Below are 18,803 nucleotides of genomic sequence, written 5' to 3'. Positions count from 1 at the left end.
GTTTTCTATTAATAAGATGATATTTGAATTAAGACTAAAAATAGAAAATGACTATTTGAATTAATACTAAAAATAGGAATTAATTTGAATGATTATTTAAACGTTGATAAATCTGGTTTATGTTTAGTTTTCAATATCTTGTATGAATACTAACGTGGCAGCATAGCATTGGATATTAAAGACAAATTACAGCATACAATGACGAAATTATTTTAGCTGTCAATACACGACAATTTGATGTTAAGCTCAAGATCTTGAAGACAGGCGCATAATGACCAGTTCAACAGAAAATAACGGAAAGGAGCCTTCTGGTTTTTCAAGATGTGTTGAGGCGTAACACTATATATATGAGGCTTCATTTCAGAATTAAGAATACATCTTTATGCACCTCTTCTTATAACTTTCTCTCTTTAGAAATTCTCTAAGTGTTTAAAGAGTTGTAATTCTTTGTTCATCTAACTCTTACATTTGTAATAGGCTTAAAAGTTTAAAAAGAGTTAGATTAAGTTTAATACGCCTAACCAAGAATACATTTTAAAGTGTTCAACTTGTGAATCTCTATTGTGAGATTTGAAATTTGCTTTTATTAAAGTGACTTGTAATACGGTTCTTCAAGAGGAAGAACGTGGTGTGAGGAGATAGTGAGATCTTCTTGTTTGTATTAAAGTCGGATTAATAAAAGGCGTTGAAATCCTACGGGTTGAAAGAGAACCCATAGGCGAGGAGTAGGTTGGTTAGAACCGAACCTCGTTAACATATCGTGTGTTATACTTTAAAGTTTATTTTCCGCACATACGTTATTGTTTACGAATTGACTCAAAACTGTTCTAGAAAACATTTTTTTACAGACACCTCAAACTCTTGAGACAAGTTTCCGGACAAATTTTAAATAGCCCAAACTCTATTCACCCCCAACTCTAGAGAGTATTCAACCTCCTATTAACTTTCATAAATAAATATAACCTTTTTATATAGACTTGTCTTATTGTGAGACGATATCATACAAAAGTTGTTTTTGTGTTGATGGTTATTATCGTTGTTTTTAATGGTCATTTTTGTTATTATTGACACAAAACAATACATGACATATAGGTACAACCCATTAAGTTTATGCATTTGCAATTTGTACTTGTGATATTGTTTAAAAGTGCTTGAACCTGCAACAATAGAACAAGGTTACAACCTTCTAGTTCTTGATAAAGCGTCACAATCATAAGAAATAAAGTCAAGTTATAAGAAATATGGTAATAATTCCACATCTGTTCAAGTAATAGAATCTTACTACAAGAAGAAAAACACCTTGAACTAAGTTATGTATGCACTAAAGTTATAAATAAGTTGGCTAGATTGCAAGAAGAATGGACATAGCAAGGATAAATGCAGGAAGCTCATGGTATATCCAACCATTTTCATATAGAAGGGTCTAAAGGCTTATGCACATTCAACTCAATACAATAGTCCACAAAGATCTTTTGAAACTAAATTCACATTTTAAAGTACCTAAAAACACAACAACAACACTCCTACTAACTTTGCTAACACTTCCCAAGTGACAAGTAAATTATGTTTTTATGCACTTAAAAATGATGACTGGCTTATTAATAGTGGCCTTATAGCATATGTGTTATGATTATAACAAATTTTTGATTAAAAAAAGTTTTTTTTTCACAATTTTCTTTTACCACCTATACAAATAGTGATGCATTATAATGAATTACGTGATGAAAATAAAATAATTACTATAGAACAAATATGTAGAGATTTGCCAACCAAAATTAAACTATATTTCTTTATCACTCCCCTTTATTTAATACCAACAAATAAACAAGCCCTCAATTACATAATGACATCACACATCTCACTCAATTTAAAGGCCACAAATACTTAATAAACTTGCCATATTTGTATAAAATCATGTTGTTTGAGAGATTATGAATGATTTATTTGATTTACATTTCAATAAACTAGAGCTACTATTTAATTTTTCAATCAATTAAAATTAAACCATTTATTTATTTCAAAAATGTATACCACGTAATAACTTTTTTATTGGTAAACCATGCCATATTAAATTTTCGTGAAAGTATAGCTTTTTCACTTCTCAGGCTTTTCCTCTTAACTCTTAACAATGTTTTCTTCAGAGGGATAAATCATCCTATTTAGTAAGAAGGTCTAAAATTTGACTATTAATTAGAAATTTTATATTTCAAACGAGTAAAAATTAAAACAAAATAGAAAAAAACAATTCATTTCATTCGTCACTTATTTTATTATTTCTATTGATTTATATAGCGAAAATAAATCTAAAATGTTGATATTATCGTTGTAGTCCATAGTATCGGGTACATACATACATATATATATATATATATATATATATATATATATATATATATATATATATATATCGTTTTGTATGAGACTGACTCATATAATAAGCCTATTTTTCTAATTGATTACTATAAAAGCGTTAATAATCAATTTAACACACTAAATATATATAATCAGTTAATTAAAAATAATCTCATTATAAAATTATTTCATTTAAAAATTTGTGAGTGTACTTGGGGTGCATTAGTTTGGGCTAATAACTGTAGATTCTATTTTGAGAAATAAGAATTTCCGGAAAATTCCACACATAAGTTCCCTGTCAAAGCACTTCAAAAAAAAAAAGCTCGCTCTCAAGTTCAAGGCTCTGTGAACACAACACTCACTTTGCTTATTCTTTTCTCCAAAACCCCCAAAACCTCTCAAATTGAGAAACCCTATTTCAATTTTCTTAAAATCAACAGTAACGTTGTAACCAAAACATTATTATTCATCAATCCCGAATTCGGACTTTTGCGCTAAAACCCTAACGTTCCGAGCATCTATTACTCGATTGAAATTAGGGTTTTCTCTAAATTAGTTGGGAAATGGACCGAAGTAAACTTAATGGCTCAAGTTTTACCTCTCAGTCGATTAACGGTGTCAGATTTGCATCTTCACCTTCACAGCCAGAATACAGCAGCAAAGCTGTTCAGGTTTGTTTTCTTTTTTTTTCTTTTTTTTTTTTGCGTGTTAAGTGTCTTTCCATTATAATATTGACAAATTTATTGATTAGAAACTATTAAACCTCAATTATTTACTTGATTTACATATATTTTAATTCATTTAGGGGAACCATTAAGTTTGCTTTTGTGCCTTTGATAATGGGTGAACTTAGTGATACCGGTTAGCAAGCAATTAGGATGTGCTAACTTTATTTATCAGTATTTGCCCGCTCAGTTATTATTATATTTGCTTAGAATCATAGACTGAAAAGAGATCAGTTGATTTGCATATGTTGCAGTTGGTTAGTATTTAAGAATGTGTGAGCTTGCATTAAACTGAAATTTTGGACAACATCATGTAGTACTTGATACATGAACACGATTGCTTAGTAGAGTGCTGAATGTGATCATCATGTCTTCCTATGTTGCTACATGCTAATGCAGCTTTGCTGTGGCAAGACAATGAGAGAAATATAAATAGAAAGTGTGGGATAACTAGACAAGGGAACATAGAGTTGGAGGAAAAAATTAATGACAAAGCGTTTTATTTCTTCTATATGAGGCTCGCTACATAAACCCAATCGAATTAACGTGAAAGATAATCATACTTTATTTGGCCTTTGCCTTCGATGAAAATTTATTACTAACAATTTGAATTATACCACAACAATGCCAAAACCTTAATCCAAAAAGATCGAAATTGACGTCATGAACCCATACATAAGTTCTAGTGGATTCTCATTCTCCATTTGTTTTGATTTTTCACCATCTCAACTTGTAAATCTATAAGTTCTATATTTATATCCACTCGTACCCATTTAGTCACAACTTTTTGGATATCCTCACAACTCTAATATAGACCTTATACATTTAGAGCATTCACTTGGAACAATTTTTTTTCCAACTTTATTGTGCCTCTTTACTTATCTCATTTGTGCTAAATGACTCATTTTTATAATAAACAATATTAAAAGGCTCATATTTATGCACGATGACCTTGCATACTTAACACTGCATCCTGTTTAAGAGGTGAAGTGTAAAACCCTTGTTCATTTGAAACCGCATTCACATGATGTGCTTCTAGCCATGGCCTAACAAGTTTTTCCAATTTGTCACTAGTCACTACACTTTTGAAAAGTTCACTACTGTGCTTAGTAGGGGAGTGACACTTCCACATTAATTTTAAATCGAATCATCATTTAAGATGTGCTGCTGTTTTATGTTGGTTGTCATCAAGTACTACAATCATGCTTATCTACCTGAATTTGGGATCGTCAATGAAATTGCTGTATGCTCATGGTTTGTAAGGAATGTAGATATAGTATTACTAGTATCTACGAGTCGAATTGGGAGTGAACAAGAGTGGTTTTTTGTTTTATGTTGTAGAGCAAGTGATCCCCCTCTATTTTAAAGACAGTGGGGACAAAGGAAGTTGTTTTTTTATTTCCATAATTGTTCAGTTAGTGGAGAAATATGTAATATTAATGAAGTTGTGGGAAGTCAGTTTCTTATGGGTTATGTCTTAGTGTCTATAAAAAAGGGGAAAGGAAGACAATGTTTAGTGTGTAAAAAGGGGCATTTCATAAAGAGAGTGATAATGGAGCTGTGTGCATTACAGGTTTGTGTGATGTATGTAGGGTGATTATACTTTTGATAGGCACACTTCAATTGTCTGACTCTACTATGGTTACAGGTCTCTTTGAAATCAATATATTTATTCTTTACTTTTTACGACCTTTGCTGACTTCAATTCATGTCCTTGTTTTTTGAAAGAAGTTCTATCCATATTCATAGAATTTGTCATTTGAAGTTTTGAACTTATAATCTAGCAATTTAACAACAGTTGCACAGTGTTGATCACATTGAATTGGAGTCCTGGAAGGTCTAAATGTTTGTAGACTTACCTTTACCTATTCATGTCGTAGTCAAATTTAGCTCTTAGTGATTGTTGAAGCAAGCTATGGTGATTGAAGAATATATTTTGATGTTTAGGCTATAAATCACCTGGATGAATCGAGGTATAATATTGGTGACCGTAAAGTAGATAATTTTAATTACCATATTCATGATTTATTTGGTGGGGCCGTGGGGGTACTACCTCTGCCTGCCATTGTTATCTATATGGACTAGCAATTCCTATTTAGTTGTATGATGAATAATAATCATCACTTATATCTTACTGATTGACATATATCTTGACACTCAGAATGCTCTGCAACACTTGGCGACAATTGATCTATTGGATTTGTGCAATGAAGCAAAAGTTGAACGATGCCGTGCCAGCAGAGATCTGAGGAGTTGTGGCCGCCTAGTGGAGCATGTCTTAACCTCATGTGGGCATGCATCTTTGTGTGCAGAGTGCAGTCAGCGATGTGAAATCTGTCCTATATGTCGAACTTCTTTGCCTAAGAGTGGCAATATACTTCGGCTTCGCCTTTACAATGAATGTGTTGATGCAGGTCTTATCTTAAAAGATTGCAATGACAGATGCCAAGAAAAGGAAGATGACAAAACATACCTTGCTGCTGAAATTCAGCGTCTTTATTCTTTGTTTGATGTTGCCATGGAGAACAATTTATGCTGCTTGATATGCCATTGTATCCTCTTATGCAATTAGTGGTCCACTTTTGTCATGCATATTACGTTTTGCTCACTAATTAAAGTTATAGCAATGTTCACAAGATTCTTTTAATAAGAAAATTTCGCATTTATTCAACTAATCCTTAAAAAGTCTCTTGTCAAATTCGTACACTTTTAGTCAGGAAGCATTGCCTCAAATTTTTTGGTTTTTGAATCCCTTTAGCTATATCGTATTGTTTTTAAAGGCAGTACTCTTGAGTCTCGCCTGCTTTTTTTGTTATTTTGTTGTAAACATCAACTTCCTTGTCACATTTTTTTTAGAATGATTGAAGTGTTAGGGATGGTATTTCCTTGACAAAATTGTTACAGATGTTACAGATGTTTGCATGGATGAAAATGCTGTATCAAGTGATCCTGTAACAGCTTTTCTGCTGGATGAGGTGGTTGTCAAGGACTGGTGCAAGAGGACATTCAATACTATCATAGCACAAGTTCAAGGGATTTGTATCCAAGTTGCTTATGTATTTCTTGGTTTCTTATGTCACTCTTAGCTAGCACATTTTTCTTTTCATGTCCTCTTTTACTTTCTTGTCTGTTTCTTGACTTGCAAACCAGATAATCTTGAACTTAAGGAGATGAATTCAAAAATGGATGCACTTTTAATGATATCAGCCAAACTGGTGGGCTTGTCCAGTGTGCTGGAAGTATTGAACATGACGTTCAAGGACACACATTCTGCAAGACTTGATGATCTCCACCAGCTTCAAGAGAGCATAGTGAAGACCAAGCAGGTTTAGTATGTAAAAATAACTTTTTCCTTGCCAAGCACATTGGTTGTTGACACTTGATGCTGTTGACTGTGCATGTTCCAGAAATTTTATTTGTTTTCTGCTCTTGTCAACATTTTAGATGTGTATAAGGAAAGTCCGATAAATTTTACTTGGTGTTATTAATTCTCCTTTGATTTTTGTTGAAGTTCAGCATATGGAAATGATGTTGTGGTGCATCAGACATCAATTTTTGGAGAACTTAAGGTCTCGGCACAACAATGTATTTTCATGGCGTTCACTTGTGCATGAAAGGAAGTTAGCTGCAGTGAAGCGAGCATGGCCTGAACCAGTTGGATTTTCTGAAGAGTCTACAGAACCAAACAGTTCAAGTCTCTTTATTGAGGATGCCTTGCTGAATCTTGAAGTTGGCTCATCTGATGAGCAAGCAAGTGCTATTGAACTTGAGGTTGCATCCTTACAAAGGGACGGTGGTTCGTCTTTCTTTAGGTCGAAGATAGAGGGATTTAGAGGCTGCTATCCATTTGAAAATGTGAGGGCGGCCGTAGATACACTCTTCCTTTGTGGAAGTTCTGATATGGTGGTCGCCAAACGTGCAATCGTATCCTTTTCATGCATATATGGAAAAATTGCTTTCATGTGAGATATTATTTAATTTTATTTGACGGCAGCACTCCTTAACACAAGTTCAGTTTTTATATTATCTTTTTGATCGTCATTGGACAACTGCTGATGATGATTGGAGGCATTCTGTAGATGATTTTGCTGCTTCTTTCAGCATAACCAGGAGCTCTTTACTGGAGTCTATTTCATTTTATCTTTTGGATGATCATACAGATGAAGCCCTTCAGGTGAATGCCTTTTCAGGAGTATGCACTTGATAAATTTTGTTTATAACTGTGCTGGGTGAAACAATATGACCTTTGTTTTGGATCTTTTATCATGTATTATAAGCTATCTTGGCTTAGGTAAAGAGGGTAATCAGTATTGCTTAAAACATTGTTTATGGAGTTAAATTTGTGCATTAGATTTCTGATGGATTCTTTAGTTAGTAGTTAGTACATGCTAGCAATACTCATGCATCATTTCTAAGTTCGTTTTGTAACAAGTTACTTTCCTGAATAAATGATAAAGCTTTTATATTAGTGAAGGTTGAACTGAAGAAAAAATAAAATATTGTAGACTTTTTGGTTGTAGGACAAGTTTGACCTGGCTATTTGGGTCTATGTGGTTAAGTGATGTGCTGGTGAACAAGGGGATGCGTGGTCATTGGTTTTCAGTTCATTGTGCTAATTACACTGCGCTGCAATTAACTTCCCCTGGTATTGGTCAATGGGAAATTCAGTTTCACTCATTAATTTAACATCAATAATGCTGTATCTTTGTTCAGCATAATTGTAAATGAATTATAAACATAAATATCAATGAATTTTCTTTCTTTGACTTTGCCTACTGTAGCTAATGACTAATCACTTCTGATTCTTATTACATGTTAAAATTTTTGATGCTTTACCGGTAGATAACATTCTAGGTCTCAAATGCAATATCTTTTATTATATGGCTTATTCCTTCTTGACTAGAAGTTGCTCAAAATACTTTTCTTGGATAGGAAGCTTGCCACCTTCTTCCAGAAATCGCAAATCCTGATTCTCATCCTAAGATTGCAAAAGTTCTGTTAGAAAGGAGATCTCCTGATTCAGCGCTTATGTTTCTGCGGTGGTGTGGACGCGATGGTGGAGCTGAGGTGTCTTTGAGTGAGGCAGTTACAGCAGTTAGGGTTAGAGTGGAATGTGGTCTTCTAACAGAGGCTTTCATGTACCAGAGGATGCTTTGCATGAATGTCAAAGAGAATCAAATGAATCGTAAGTTTCCAGTAGATGTGTCGGACGCTTTTGAAGATGAACTTAGAAGTTGGAGTGATTGGGTGCTTGTGTTGGTGACTGAAATTTGCTATCTTTGTGTTCGGAGAAATTTAATTGACCGTCTCATAGAGTTGCCCTGGAATCATGATGAAGAGAAGCATCTTCATAAATGCCTTTTAGATTGTGCTACGACTGATCCTTGTACAAGTGCTGGAAGTCTTCTTGTTGTGTATTATATCCAGGTGAATATTCATTTCCGCTTACCTCTTTGTTAGTCCTCCAAATAGTCACTAATAATTCTTGCTGATGTGTCAGTTCTCCTCATGGGTCATCTCATTCATGGGATTTTTAAATGGAGGAATGACTAAGTGATAGATCCCTTCTTGTTCCTTTGTCGTTGGCAATATAGTGACTGGAAACTAAAAGCCTATAGGAATAGTGTTGAAAAGCTTTATCGTACTGAGTTGGATAAACCCTTTTCTTGGTGAAGGTTAACTAGAGCTATGAAAGTTATATACTTATATAGATTTCAATTAGGTTAAACCTCTATTTCATACAGAAATATTGAAAAGAGCTTACACAATAATGTGGTTTTTATGCTTCAGCGCCACCGGTACATTGATGCCTATCGTACAGATAGGGAGATCCAAACAGTAGAGGAGGATTTCATATCAAAGAGTTATGTTGATGAAGCAGTCTTGTGCAGAATGAGATCATCAGCTGGCTGGAGAGCAGGGCTTGTTGTAAGTATTTTCACTCCAACAATCTTGATAATGTGTAATGCTCGATTTCGTATGACCTTTTGGTGATTGTTGAATGTGGTTTTTTTCTTAACCTGATTTGGCATTTTCTTTGACTTGTCATATATCCTTAGACTAGTTTTGCTTAGAATTAATTTTAGTCCTGTGCACATTCTCCCTTCAGAGTTATTGAGATTGAGATGGGAGATAGTCAACTTCCATTTTTCTTAATAGATATTTTTTATAGTTGGCGTTTCTATGGAGTACAGTACACAATTAAGTATATTGCTCTGTGCTCTGAAGGTAATTTTGCCAGGTTAAGGCAAACCTTAAAGGGTATCTAGTCGCTTTGTGTTTGATTTGCTTTTTCTTATGTTTCAGAAAAATATACACTTTTTTACATCAGGTTAAGCTTTTAGCTAACACTCATATAGAGCCAAACCATGACATGTAAGGTAGATATAAAAGTAGAGTTTACATAAAAAAATGTGTAAAAAAAGTAGAGAACTATTACAATTAAGCCAACTATAGTTAAGAAACGACTGAAACACCCACTTGCGTTTTTTGTCTTTCTGGGAGATGTATGTTCATTTATCCACGCCTTGTTAAGAGCTTTGTGCTTATGCTCTAAACACAAATTGCTAAAAGCACCATGTTTCCTGCTCACAATTTTACCTTTACCCTCCAGTTGCAGCTCTTGTGTTTTAATGGGAGATAGTGGAATGTGAGAATACACTCAAGTAACTGCACCAAATTCAGAAACTGAATCATGTAATCAGGTCATGAGAGACTTGAAGTAGAAGCTGTTAAAAAATGGAATGTACTTGCAACTTTGAGGGTGCATTGCTAAGATGTCACAAAATGAGAGTTCCGTAGACTCTGCGTATATCACTATATCGTCTTCTTGGATTTCCTCTTCTTGGATTTCGTTATGCTAAATCTGAGAAGTCATTTGTTTTGTGATTGAAGTCATTGAACACCTGGGTTCATTCGGCATCACATTACATTGTGGATGCTTGAAGTTGGTGGAGGTCCCAATTTACAAAACTCAGTTCTGCATCCTCAAAATTGAGAATTTTTAAGATTGATGCTTTCTGTTACCACAGTGTTTACAATGAATTGACAAATGCCAATTTCATCAGCAATTCAATTACACAAAAGCTAAAACGAATCTAGCAATCCTTGATACTACAATTTCTATTTTCTGGCACAAGTCAAGCACCCCTTTAAATATAAAATTTGGCTTGTGGATGTTTAATTGATTTATGATCCCCCTGTTAACTCTTCCATCAGCTTTCCTTTGGATTCAGACGCCTTAACTTTTTCTTGTGTCCCCTGGAAAGCTAAAACTTCTTATGAGCCCCGAGGGATCCTGAAACTTTACCTGTTTCAGAATGGAATAGATAAATCTGCCCATCCCACTTGAATATTTGATCCTTCTATATAAACTCAAACCTTAACATGAACTCCCAATTTGCAAATTTAGAACACTTAAATTAGCAACTTTATCCTTTCACTATCGTCAACTATAGTAAACCACTCAAGTTGTATGAATGCACTCAAAACATAGGAATAAAACTGATAATCAAAGCTAGCAGTCAGACAGGCAACAAAGTGCCTCTAAGATCAGAGACAGCCCCTGACTAACAAGACAGGCAAATCACAGCCTCACCTGGTTTAGATTTGGTAGCAAGAAAAGTTTAGAAAATTTGAGAAGAGGTTGGAAGTTACATCTAGAGTAGCTTGAAGCTCAATACCGTGTTGATTATGGTCCTTTTTATAATTTAAATTAGACTTTGTTGCCATTTGGGCATGCTGCTCTGTTCTCAGATTTTTCATGCGTCTCTTTCTGTCTGCATACGGTTTCCAGGTTTTTAAATTTCTGTTTTTTCATGTTTATACTTATTTCACATGGAATTTTCTTCTAGGATCTGTGGATCAATCTGTTATAGATTGTTGAGTTTGTTTAGGCTAAGTCACTCCTTTGTCTCTCTTGTTCTTTCTCTCATTCTATTTTACATGTTTGCTCGTCCTTGGTCTTGTTTTCCTTGCTGTTTTGACTCTTGACCTTGTTATGAGGTCAATACCTGTGTTACTAACTGAGTTGGTGTTATATGTTGAGCAGAATAAAGCTGTGGAATTGCTTCCTGAAGTGGAGCAGCAGCAATTAAAGGCTGGAAAATTACCTGAGGATATGGTATTATGTGGGGATGAGGTTGCTTGTCCAAGAGAAGCAGAGATTGTTAAGGAGCAAGAAGCTGTCTTCATGTCCTCACCCTTGAGCTCTTCCCTAATTTTACAGATGGACCAATATAATACTTCTTTCCGGCATTCTAGTTATCCAATTTCTAAATCAACCGGACATGTTGGAAATGCTGAAACAGGAACTTCTCATACAAATTTCGTTCTGAACACTGGGTCATTATCAAAGCCTCCATTTAGCATTGCGAAAAATTCCAAGATGGATGATGTTTCAACTCCCGGAGTTCAATTCATGAAGGGTACGGCAACTAAAGATGATGTGAGTAGAACTTCATCTAGGTTCTTTCATGGCGAATTTCTAGATGCTCAACTGGATGGGATCTCTCCCCAGGTTGAGAGAAATGGTCTTTTTGGACCACTCCTTAAGGTCAGTCCTCCACATTCCCGTAGAGTTATGGCTAAACCAACAAGGACCCCAAGTAGCAACCGTGGCTTGCTTGATCACTCACCTGAAGAAAGATATGAAACTGCCTCTGGTAAAAGGTTCTCACCCAGCGACCCAGATAGACATGGAAGCATGGCTTCAAAAGATGCAATGGATATATCTTGGAGGTAACAATTATTTTTAGTTCACACCTCACTGGCGCTTAGTCTGATTACTTTTACTGCCCGTTTGGTTAGTGGTACTAAATAGTGGTATTGGGAATGATTTATAGTGTAAAGTTTCATCAAAAGTTTCATGTCATTCCCATGGTAATGAAACTTTAATCATGAAAAAGGTTTTTTGTGTACAAATATCCATTACACCTAATACCACCTCTCTTAATGGTAATGCATTGGAATGAAATTTATGAAGAAAATGAGATGATTGAAGTTGGACAAGCATGACCATCAAGGTAACTAGAGATTTTTCAACCAAAATTACACTAGTTTTCATTCCCATTACTACCATTTAATACCATCTACCAAACTGACCGTTAGTACTCTTGTATTAAAAAGGTTCCTTTTTTGATTCTTTTTCTACAAACCTTTTTTAAAAAATTATTGAAGTCTCATTCATAATACAACAATTGTGTACCTTATCCATCGTCATCTTTAACAATGGCGTACTCAATTGTGCCTAAACATCAAACAACTATTACTATTGAGGGGGAATCATCTTACCTGCCAAAACTCCATAAGTACTAAATGGACTAGACTCTTGATGGAATATTTGATTATTATCCCACCTACTCTTATTTCACTTGTGTGAGCATTGCTTCTGGAAATTTTCCCTTATGACCTCCCTTTTTTTGACTAATATATCTTTCCTCACAGCCAAGAAGCATATGACTCTGCTGCTACAAAATGTAATATTAGTGGTGCTCAAAGATGGAGGTCGGATGAAACTAGTGATGAGGAAGAGCAGCTAAGTTTGGAAAATTCAACCGTTATTCCTTCTCATCCAACGCCCTTGAGAAGAAGCTCTAGAAGGGGTAGAGTGTCTCGGAGATAAACCTATGGATTTTCACCTTAAAAAGACTGCTTTTGTCCTCAATTTTTGGATCTGGTTTCTGCTATGAGAGGTCGAGTACTCGCAAAAACACAAGAGCTGTAAAATCAGAAAGAACATACTGCAGTATACTTCTACTTAAAGTTGCTGAAGTTGGTTTCTTTACAGCCTCTGATGGTAAGAGAATACCTAGGCGCACAGTTTAAATTTTTATTTAGTGTTCTTTTTATATTGGGAAGGAATGATACTGCAGAATCATGCGTAAGAAACCTATGTATGTGAGGCTGCAACCCGTGCATCGTTTGCACTTGTTCCTCCTGGCTTTTTTGCATCTTCGCGCAGCTCCTCACTCTCAGCAATTGTATTCTATGTACTCTGAAATTATTCGAGAAATAGAAGATATGATCATGTGAAGTTCTGCTTTTGGCCGCATTATGCATTTCAGTTATCAATTGGTGGGATTTGTTTCAGGTGTGCCCAATTCCAAGCAATGAAGCAATTTTGTTTTCGATTTTTGAAGTCCATTTACATTTTAAACTTGGGTAGTTGCCTGCAAGTATGCAAGGCTGCATCCTTGATTATCAGTTATCATGTTTTTGATAAAGATTCTTTGTTTATTTTTAGTTTGCCCGTTTCACATTTGAGTTACGTCGGGATGTTAACTAGACATGCTCGAGTTGGATACTTTAGATCGGCTCAAAATTCAATCTCGAGTTTGAGCGTGTTTAGGTCCTTTAGTTTTTAGGCTCGGCTTGCTTTTTAGCTCGATCTTGAGTTGATCGTGAAGCCTGTATAGTTTAATGTTTCACTTGATATCAGGTTTACCAGTGAATCATTGCTAGACTAAAAATGTTCTTTCAAGTTCTGGTTTTTGATCTTTCAAATTGAAATATTAAATTTTATTATATCGATTATATAAGTTTTTAGATTATATTTTGTTTACTCGGTTCAGATATTTCATGAACACCACATGTGAAGTTGATTTTTTAGATATACTTTCTGTATTTGGCTAAAAAAAGGTTGATATTAAATTTATAATACAATGATTTCAATTGAGAAGATACTTTTAAATTTTCAAATGGGAACATAAGAACAATAAAAGAGAATGAATGGAGTATTGTTTTAGACCTAAAAGTTTATGTTATTGTAGAAATGTTCATGAGGAGTTATTTATTTTGTTATTTCATTACTAATACTATTAATCAAAGTGTGACGAAATAACATGTCTAAACCCATATTTAAAATTTTTTCATTGTAACTTGTAATTCAAAAACTAAATCTTAAAAACAGCTATATATACTTGATAAATAAAAAAACATGTTTCTTCACAAGTTCTGTTCGCTTGGTAAAAGTGCAGATAGCCCGGAATACACGGACACGCCACTGAACCTGCGTGTCCCGTGTCGGACACGGACACGCGAAAATCCGTGTCCGACACGCCAAATGAAGTGTTCAATTTTTTAATATTTTTCTGGACACGCGGACACGGCAAGGACACGCAAGGTACACGGCAAGGACACGCAAGGGACACAGCAAGAGATACGACAAGAGTGAAGGACCCTTTTTTTTTAAAAAAAAAAAAAATTTAAAAATTGAAAGCAGGAGAATGCCAGAAGGCCCAGAACACTCGAATTCCCAATTCCCATTTCCCTCTCACTCTCAATTCCCTCTCTTGCAGTCTTGCTCTCACTCCTCTCAACTCTCTTTCACTCTAACCCTAAAAACTCTACACAACTCTTCCTCCACCTCCATCCACTGTCGCTGCCGCACTCCCGCACCACGCCACCACCGGCTGCTCCTTCATCACAGACGAACACTGCTGCTGCCCTGTGGGTTGTTCGAAACTTCGAATCGAACACTGCTGCTGCTCCTAAAAATCGAAATTTTTGATTTTGTTTAAGGTATTTTCACGCTTTATCCTAAATCCTAATATTATTCTTGTTCTAATCTTTAATCTTAGTGTTAATCTTAAATTCTTAATCTTAATTTCTTGTAATGTGCTCTTTCGACCATTGAATTTGATTACTATCTTCATCTTTGATTTTATAATCTAAGTAATATGGAGCCATTTATTTGTTTGAAAAAACCTGGAATTGGGTTTAAAAATCTACATGAATTAATGTTTTGTTTTGGTAAAAAACTGGAAACATTATTTGATTTTTTTCATTGAAGATAGTGCAACTGATGTATGGGCTAAAATCTTGTTGTCGTAGCTTTTGTTAATTTGATGTTATGATGATGATAAGAATTCTATTTGTGAATTCAAATTGTTTCTAAGCTATTGAAAATTTGAACCAACATTTGAAAATGTTGAAATTTTAGTAATAATTTTGTTAGAATGTTGTTTCTTGATTTTTTTTTTGTTTATGTTGTTTGAGTGATTGAAAATTTATTAATGTTAAATTGTTAATGTGTATGTAATTTGAATTTTGAAAAGCTGAAATGTTGTTATTGATTTTTTTTATATCCTCTTTCTCTCGATGAGCCCGAGTTGGAAACTACTTTTGTAGCGGAGGATGATGATGGGTGTCATATGGATGATGTGTGATGATCAACCTTAAATTTACCTATTTATTTGGTTTTTTTTTGATTTGGTTTGTATGACTATTTTTAAATAGTCATGTTGTTTATTTGGTACTTATTTGCATTTTATGTGAGTTTTATATTTTTAAAGTGTTTATTTACATATATTACATATATCAAATGAAAGATTGTAAAATTATCTTTAATTTGATATACTTATTACATTACCATTTTCGTGTCCCCGTGTCCGCCATTTTTAAGTTGGCGTTTTCCCGTACCCGTGTCCGTGTCCGTGTCCGTGTCCGTTTTAGTGCAACCTAGGCGATAAATAAAGTAAGCCTGTTAAGGTTGATGAACTTCTGAAATTTTAGGCTTGCGGGTAGATTTTTAAGTCACATTCTGTTTGGTATCCCTATTTGACCAAACCTGCCCATAAACACATTTAACTTTTAACTATTTTATTTGTTTTTCACCCAATTTTACTTGAGACTATTTTTTGAAGAGCTGCTATTATGATAAACCTTATCTTGTTGAGACAACCTTAAAACAAAAAACACATAGACTTATAATTGTATTAGTTGAGTTATGCAATGCATATGTAAAAAGCGCCTCATGATAAGTCGTGGGAATTTGCTTTTTTCTTAAAAAAAATAAAAACTTTTGGGATATAGAGGGTATGAACAAAGAGCGGAACCTCTAAGTCCACGCTCCACACCACATTGACGACGGTAAGTTTTCTCCTCTTTTGTTTTTTCTTGTGCTCTTTTGTTAGGGCTTAAAAGTTTTTGATGTTAGCAATCGGAACGTCGCCGCCGGCGATCCGGTTCTCGTTTCCTTACCCTATTACAGTCCATTGTAATGTATGAGACTTGTGCCACATCGCTTGTAAAGTGCAACTGGTGTGGTTTTATAGTCAAATGGCTCTCTCAGCTAGTAGACTGGTCTTTTGGGAGAGCTTTCCTGTTTGTCCTATAACATACGTTTTGGTACGAATGTTTTGAAACGCCGTTCGGTCAACGTTTGGCGTTTCAGGTAATTATGTTTTTAGGGGATATAAGAAAGGAAACTTTTCAATTATGAATAGTCGTTGAAGATTGTTGGTAAATATGATAGGCTTTTCCATTTATGGAGTATGTCATCTGTTGTTGCACATATGATGTCTCTTTGGCTAGTTAGACAGATTTGATGTATCTTTTGATTGCCTTCTTTCAATCTTAAGGCAAAAAACTTATAAATGTTTTAGCATTTATCTGCTTATGTTTCTCACTTAATTTTTTCACTGCCTATTACTTGTTTTCTTCCCTATAAACTTGATACTTATACATATCAAGCTTATTGAACTAATTAGATGTTTAACTTACAGTCTTAAACTAGTTTTGCCGGTTAACTCACAGTCTCACATATTTTGGGGCTATATATTTTAAGTTTCTAACTTTATGCTAGCATTGGTAATTAATGTTGCTTTGCTGTTTGTTGATACTGTAATATTGAATTTTGTGGATTCACTTCATATATTATTCTAAGTTGGCAATACTTGTGTCATTAGTGTGTTAAACTAAGTAGTGGCTTTTGTGAGCGTATCATTAATTTTCTGAATTTGGATTATGTTGGTTGGATTGCCTTAATTTTAGATTCAAGATTATATTTGAAGTATTTGTGACTTGTGGGTGCTATTAGTAATTTTTGTGACTTTGTGGATCGAGTATACAGGTTGCTATTGGTGAATTTTTGATACACAGGACATTTGGATTATTGATGCCTTGCGTAACTGATCAGTATCAACACAAAGGAACATTGTCTTAAATACCTTATAACGTTGATGGCTTGGTGCCTTTTTCTCTCGCATTGTTGGCTCCTGCACTTCGTTTTTGAACTTTTTGAATCAAAAATTGTCACATAGAAGCTCAAAGGAAACGAAGTCCTTCATGATTCCTAATGACAGATGCAAACTAGCCAATAAACTAAAGATTTATAGTTCTTTTTTCTTAAGGAAGTATTTAGAAGGTGAGCAAATGCCCTTTGCGAAGTTTTTAATGCCATAAGGTTTGTTGTTAAAACAATTACTCTTGGCATTTCTCAGTTTGGGGCACCTAGGTCAGTAAACAAGATTTCAAAGGCTGTATACTTGCTCTGTGATCAGTTCTGCTATCCCTCTCTTTGAAATTGTTGCCTTTTCTTTTTAGTTCCCTATATTTGGTTATTCAGTTTGCTCTTTCACCAATTTCTGGTTTGTTTTCCATCAATATGCAAGCCACGTATATGGGCATCAATAATTTTCTTAAAATTGCCGACCTTCTACATAAATCATGTGCAGGAAGATCACAAATAACTTTATTCTTACAATTTTCTAGATTCAATGATTTTGGGCAGTGTCCATCTTCTAATTTTTCTACTTCAGCATTAGTGAAACCTTCCCAAAGCAAAATAGGAATTTTCTGGGATTTGGATAACAAACCTCCTATTTCAGTTGCTCCTTTTGAGGCTGCCATCAAGTTGAAAAGGGCTGTTTCTTCTTTTGGGGTGGTTCACTATATGGTAGCTTATGCCAACCAACATGCTTTGAGCTATGTGCCCCCTCAGGTTAGAGAGTTGAGGAATGAGAAGAAGGTGTTAAACCGTTTAGAGAACAAGGGAGTCATCAAGCGCATTGAACCATATGCATGCCGGATTTGTGGGAGGAAATTTAACACCAATGAGAAGCTTATTGACCATCTTAAGATTCACACAAGAGAGCACCAGAAACGTCTGAGACAGATAGAGTCTGCAAAAGGAAAGAAGAGGGTCAATTTGGTGGCGAAATATGCTATGAACATGGAGAAGTATAAGAATGCTGCTAGAGATATTTTGACACCTAAGGTGGGCTATGGTCTAGGGGAAGATTTGAGACGTGCCGGTTTTTGGGTGCAAATGGTGTCTGATAAGCCACAAGCTGCAGATGTTGCTCTAAGGAGCCATATGGTAGATATGATGGATCATAGGCGAATACAATGTTTGGTGCTTGTCTCAGATGATTCAGATTTTACGGGTGTCTTGGAGGAGGCTAAGGAGAGATGTCTACGGACTATTGTTGTTGGCGACAGCAATGATGGGGTGCTCAAAAGAAATGCTGATGCCTGTTTTTCTTGGAGAGAAATCTTGATTGGTAAAGCTGAAAAGCAGGCAGTTTCAGTTGTAGGCCAGTGGAAAGATCGTGATATTTTGAAGAGGCTGGAATGGTCATATAATCCAGAATTGCAAAGAGGTTCCTTTAATGGTAGTGATTGTGTTTTTGAGGAGGTCCAGATTGAGAATGAAGCTGATGATTCTATTGAAGTAGATGATGATTCTATATTTTGCAAAGATGATAAACCTTGGTGGGAACTAGACTCGGATGTTTGTGGTGCATCTTCTAATTGACTGACTAGTGACTTGACTGCTGACATGTCCAATCTATATGCAAGGATTGGTAGTCTGATATTGATTAATGTTGGAATTATAATAATGTCAACAAAAGTAGTAAATGGTTTTTTCTACTAAATCAATGTGAGTTACATAGAAATTGCAACTCTTTTTTGTACTGCTTGTGGCTATTTGGATTTGCTATT

General features: G+C 34.9%; 2 protein-coding genes across 2 annotated transcripts; both read left to right on the top strand.

Moving 5' to 3' along the window:
- Positions 1-2,634: 2,634 nt before the first annotated feature.
- LOC130800708 (E3 ubiquitin-protein ligase HOS1) lies at positions 2,635-13,683 on the top strand. Its single transcript, XM_057664307.1, has 10 exons — positions 2,635-3,023; positions 5,239-5,629; positions 5,982-6,116; positions 6,228-6,403; positions 6,594-7,001; positions 7,093-7,251; positions 8,010-8,504; positions 8,868-9,005; positions 11,128-11,816; positions 12,522-13,683. Exons 1-10 carry the CDS (start codon positions 2,916-2,918, stop codon positions 12,697-12,699), a joined length of 2,877 nt encoding a protein of 958 aa, XP_057520290.1. The 5' UTR covers positions 2,635-2,915; the 3' UTR covers positions 12,700-13,683.
- A 3,780-nt stretch (positions 13,684-17,463) lies between these two features.
- LOC130800704 (uncharacterized) lies at positions 17,464-18,615 on the top strand. The gene has a single exon (XM_057664302.1). The coding sequence runs from the start codon at positions 17,464-17,466 to the stop codon at positions 18,613-18,615; it is 1,152 nt and encodes a 383-aa protein (XP_057520285.1).
- The last annotated feature ends 188 nt before the right edge of the window (positions 18,616-18,803 follow it).

Source organism: Amaranthus tricolor, chromosome 15 (genome assembly GCF_026212465.1).
Source record: "Amaranthus tricolor cultivar Red isolate AtriRed21 chromosome 15, ASM2621246v1, whole genome shotgun sequence".
Classification (NCBI taxonomy): Eukaryota; Viridiplantae; Streptophyta; class Magnoliopsida; order Caryophyllales; family Amaranthaceae; genus Amaranthus; species Amaranthus tricolor.
Note: the sequence above shows the minus strand (reverse complement) of the source record. Positions and strands in the feature narration are given on the sequence as shown.